A 5,367-nucleotide genomic window follows, 5' to 3' on the forward strand; every position below is an offset into this window, starting at 1 on the left:
TGAAACCTATGTTAGTTTTTGTTTTTTTTATGATAAGAACCGGTTAGATGTGGATGATAAGCTATGTTCGGGCAAAAATGAAGAAAATGAAACGGGTAGGGTTCTTGAGATAAAGTCAGAGGAAGTTGTGGTTAGTGAGAGTGTTAAACGAAATTAAAGTAGGAATTTTATGAAAATTGATTGGATGGAATAGTCATTTGTTTGGTCAAACCTAGCTTATTTAGGTAAGCTTATCTAGTTGTCAAAAGTAAGGGAATCCCAACTTCGTTCTTAAATAGGGCTTAAAAGCTGTAACTTATTTGGCTGTTACCAAACATGTAGATATGGAAAAACTAGCTTAAAACCCCTTTGACAAAAAATTAAGCCCTTCCAAACACCCCTTCTAAAAGCTCCATAGAAGGAATTATAGTTCAATTGATTCAAAAAAAATGAAAAATATAGGAATGGTCTAAAGAAACCAAGTACAACTAAAAGGTGCATACTACTATTGCAAGGGGAATAAGAGTATGAAAAGATCCATTGAGAGGATCATAGTTGGATTATTCACAAAATTTAGAAACACAGCTATCATTTACAGTTACCTTGTTCGATAATTGATCAGAAAAGTATGGACAAATTATTGATCTCGACTTTCATAGACATCAATCTTAAATTTGTAATTATAGGGAGGCTTTAGCTAAAGTTGACTTAATTTTAAGGCATATACTAAAGCAAAAGTAAATGCAACCCAAAAGAATGAAAACGAGGTCGGCTGTCTGATTATTAAAAGACTGGCTTAAAAGTCATGATATGATCAGAAGTATGGACAAATTATTGTTCTCGATCTTCAGAGATATCAACCTTAATTTCGTATCTATAAGGAGGCTTCACCTATAGTTGACTAAGTTTTACAGCATACTAAAGAAGAAGTAGATGCAACTTCAAAGAAGAACAAAGGGTTGGTTGTCCGATTACAAAAAGACTGGCTTATTGATAATTCTTCGCGGTTACAATGGTTGAATCAAGAGAAGTATAAAATGTTTGGTTGTCTCATCACATTTACACAAATAAGAAAGGTTCAATAATTTCACAGAAGCTACATTCTGCTAGTAGATCATGTAAGAGAATGAATCACTGACCTACACTTGATTAATTCCGTCGGACATGCTAGAAATGAAACAGCAACGCCAGCACCAGCACCGCATACAACCTGCTGGTTCACAGAAAGTATAGCACCAGGTTCTGATCTCAGTAAAGCCTCCATTTGCCCCCTCACAGTAAAGAGCAGAGCATTGAAGGCTGCCACGGTGGCAAGCGGAGCTCCCATCCCTTTGTATAACCCTCTAGGGCCTTCTGCAGCAATTGTCTGCTTCACTGCATCCATGGCACCCGAGTACTTGGGTGGCTGACCTGGAAGTGGTGCAGGTTGGCTTTGAAGCTTGACCTTGATGGTGTCAAAGGGATGCCCAACTACCAGTTGAGCTGCCCCTCCAACAGTTCCAGCGGTCAAGTCCTTAGCTACTTCGGCCATCTGCAAAATTTCAAATTTTAATCAGTAAAGACTACCTTCTGCAATAAGATACTTCCATCTGATTATGTTAATCTCTTATTCTATTCTGGATTTTTTTTTTTGCATGTTTGAAAACAAATTAGAAATGCAGAAACCTGGTATTTCTGACATTGTATATAGTAATTCTGGTATTAGTGAAAAGGAGGTTCCTTGTGTAATTTTTATCTAGATCTGTTTAAAATGTTAGGATAGCTGGAGTTAGCCTAAATGACTTCGATAGCATGTCAGTGGCTTTACTACTGCACCATAATTACAGTTCAAGCTCTTGCAGTGTAATGTCAACCTTCTTAGGATAAGATCTCTTCACTTTGATGTTAAAAACATGGAAACAAAACCCCGTTGAACAAGATGGAGCATACCTCTATTTGTGGACCAACTGTGGATAGTTTTTAGAACTCGCCTTGCATAACCTTATAAGGATTTGGCACTAAATCTTGCTACAATCTGCATATGGACACAAAGCTAACACCTTCTTGTTGGTTTCCCTCACCACTTTGCAATCTCAAACAAATAATATCGATGTTTAAAAGTGAAACTCCCAATTGAGAATGCAGTTGGGTTTGGGACCAGATCCATGAGTGAGCATAACTGTTGATTTGGTCTCTTATTGCTTGGGTCAAGGGACATTAAAAAACTGGTCCGACTCAAATGTGGTTGGGTCAGTGTTGTACATAGCAGCAAATAGCAGCGCAATAGCAGCCGCAATAACAGAAGTTCAGGGTCAAGCAGTGATTTTCAGCGGCATTGACACTATTAGCTCGAAATAGCGGTCAATAGCACGTAAAAGCGTTGCAAAACGCTTTACAGCGCCAATAGAATGCTTTAAAAATACAAATTATCTGGTTTCTACCCAATCCAAAGCTAACCCAAATTCTTAAGTAATGAAGTTTTTCTTACCAGACCCAAACCGACTCGTTTCTTTAAACTTAAACTCATTTCTTTTACCTGTTCAAGCCTTAAAAAAACCTAACCCAATATCGTAGCCCCCACTACCTATCGTCAAAGCTCCACCGTCTCTCATCATTCTCTTTGTCATCAACATCCACCTCCTCTCTATTTTCGTTGAAGCTTAATGATGCTCCTCTATTCCTTGTGAAGCTCCTCTATCTCCTCCAACTCCGCCTCCACCTCCTCTCTTTGAAGCACAACCACCTCCTCCTCGAAGCTCCTCTGTCTTACTCAATACTTTTTTAATACGGTGTGATTGTTATGCGTCTATTTCATGCTTAGGATCTCTACAAATCATCAAATATGCATTGTAGAATTTTTAGATTTTTCTTGAAATTTTTTGACTATTTATACATATTTAAACAAGACTTCTTTTTGACATTGCACTTTTTACATTTTTTGCTGCTTAAGCCCCAAATAGCATTAGCAGTGTCTCACCACTTTGCTCCGCTTTCCGCTTTCCACAACCTTTGGTTGAGTTGATGCTTAATTCATATAAGGACTAGAGTTGATATGAAAGGATTCATCATTCCAAATTCTCATCCATGTGTGAGAGTCTTGGGAGAGGAAGAAAAAAAGAGAAAGAGGACTTTGAATAAACTCATCTTTGTGATTTGCTCAACATGCCATACCATATGCAATCTCTACAACATTGCATCCGCTATATGGAAGAGTTACTAAAGTTGGTTGTGTAAGGTAAACTCTTGTATTTTCCCATTTATTCATTAGACTCTCAAGCTTTGTTGAAACTTTTGAGTGTTGTTGTATGTTGTGCTCTTCTTGTTGATATAGTTGAAACATCAAAGATCCCTACATGTTCATGGATGTGGGCTTGGGTTGTGACCAAACCATGTTATTTTTGGATGTCCTATAGTGGTTGACTTTGTTATTTTATTCCATAGTTTAGGGTTAATTATGAATATACCACTTGTAGTATCACCCAATTGCGAATAGACCATTTGTACTTCTATTTGTGTGAATAGAGCCCGTGAGTGAATTTTTTTTTTCTTTGACTCTTAAAATAGTCAAAAAGGTTTTGAGGAGGCATATAGACCCTTACAGTTCTATTGGTGATCCTGAATTGCGAATTTGTCTTGACTTGTAAAAGAGTCAAAAAAGTTCACTAAAGGGGTGCGTTTGCACCTGGGCTAATACTACACGGGGGTCTACCTGCACAGGTAGAATTACAGGGCGTCTACTTGCAATTGGGTGGTACTACAGGGAGTCTATCCACAATTTTCCTTCAGTTTAACGTACTCTTGCATTGCTGAACTTAGGATTGGGTTCCTCCACTTGGTTCCCAACATATATAACAGCTTTTAAGATCAAAAGAAAGGGGCTTTGTGTACTATGAATATTTCAAGAATCAACTAAGAAGATTAATCAGGTCTATTTACTAGTCAAGAAACAACAATACTATGCCAAAATAAACTCTGTCAAAGCCACTCCAATTTGGCCTTCACTTAAGACATGAGATAATTGATATTTGAATTGAACGCATAGGCCCCATTTTATTCTAGACAACAATGTGGATTCAAAGATATGCATACATGAACTCCACTTACAGTAAGCAGATGCAAGACTTCTGAGAAGCTTGCTCCAAACGTCACAATTTGATGCATTTTGCAGGCCATCTCAGCATAAGTGAGTGCGAAAATAACATTGAAATTAAGAAACTATCCACTTTGCTTCTTACGTCTTCTTCTGCGATGGTATTGAGCAAACCACAGATATAGAACTCTGAACTGCCAAATCGATGGGCGAATGCAAGAGAGCCAGTACAGTATCAATAATTCTCTCAATCCTAACCATTAGTAAGTACCGCAAGTTCCAGGTTTTTAACACAGAGGCATGAACATTAAAATTCCATTAGAATTTGTAGTGCCAAAAAAAATTCCGGACCTTCTCATAGGAAATTGGTCCTCTCAAAATAACCTATACCTAGTGCTTCTTTTACTGTTAACCCAACCAAATTTAAAAAAAAAAAAAAACCCTACATTGGCATATTGATATCCTCAAATAGCAAACCCTAAATCCAAAGAACCAGAAAGAACAATTTTTCAAAACCGGCTGATTTTTTTTTTTTAAATCGACTGTTTTTTTTTATTTATCAAAATCGATCCGGTTTTGTGATTAGCAGGCTTATCACTATCCTAAATAGTCGGGGTTGGCAACCCCGACTATTTAGGATAGTGATTAGCCTGCTAATCACCCTTTAATTAGGGTTTAACACCCTCCTAAATAGTTGGGGTTGGTAACCCGACTATTTAGGATAGTGATTAACCTGTTAATCACAAAACCGGGTCTATTTTGATAAATAAAAAAAAAACGGTCAATTTTGAAAAAAAAAAAATCGGTCGGTTTTGAAAAATTGTTCAACCAGAAATTAGATACATGATCATGGCATAAAAAAGAGGGATCCGCGAATAAAGAATTACAAATTCAATCAATTGAACAAAACCAGCATTTAAAAAAAAGAAAAGAAAAAAACATTACCTGAACCCAAAAGCTCGCAGCTTTCCTTTTCCAGGAGGAGAGCCGAGCGAGGAGGAGGGGAGCAAAGGATTATATACGTAGTATTTGAGATTAGGTTTGGCATGGGTTTTATTGGAAGGAAATGAATACATTGTTTTAAAAGAGAAGTGAAATTGAGACCACAGGACAAGGATCAGACGAATCAAAGAAAATGAATCACGCGAGATTTGATGAGGAGTATCGACCACTCACCGTTGGATTCCGCGGACGGAAGGTTGGTGGAGGGGATCCCTCCAAGCCAAGCCTACCGAATCTGGTGGCGCTGAGGTTTTACGCAATGGGAAACTTTTGATCCAGATTTGATGACAAGTCCACACGAGGTTATCAAAGTGAAA

The 5,367-nt window shown here is 37.7% G+C and overlaps 1 protein-coding gene across 3 annotated transcripts in view; it reads right to left on the bottom strand.

The window, feature by feature from the left end:
* Positions 1–5,367, bottom strand: part of LOC109837442 (mitochondrial carnitine/acylcarnitine carrier-like protein) — a 6,672-nt gene extending 1,305 nt beyond the window's left edge. Inside the window, exons 1-2 of one of the 3 annotated variants that reach the window (XM_020405685.1) lie at positions 5,225–5,367; positions 1,119–1,510 (exon numbers count right to left, since the gene is read on the bottom strand). In XM_020405685.1, the coding sequence (XP_020261274.1) occupies positions 1,119–1,510 (392 nt within the window). In that variant the 5' untranslated portion in view covers positions 5,225–5,367. Of the gene's footprint in view, positions 1–1,118; positions 1,511–4,062; positions 4,396–4,993; positions 5,195–5,224 lie in introns of those variants that run through there. The other 2 variants (XM_020405684.1, XM_020405683.1) reach the window with 2 other exon arrangements.

The sequence above is a fragment of the Asparagus officinalis genome, chromosome 4, assembly GCF_001876935.1.
Source record: "Asparagus officinalis chromosome 4, Aspof.V1, whole genome shotgun sequence".
Taxonomy (NCBI): domain Eukaryota; kingdom Viridiplantae; phylum Streptophyta; class Magnoliopsida; order Asparagales; family Asparagaceae; genus Asparagus; species Asparagus officinalis.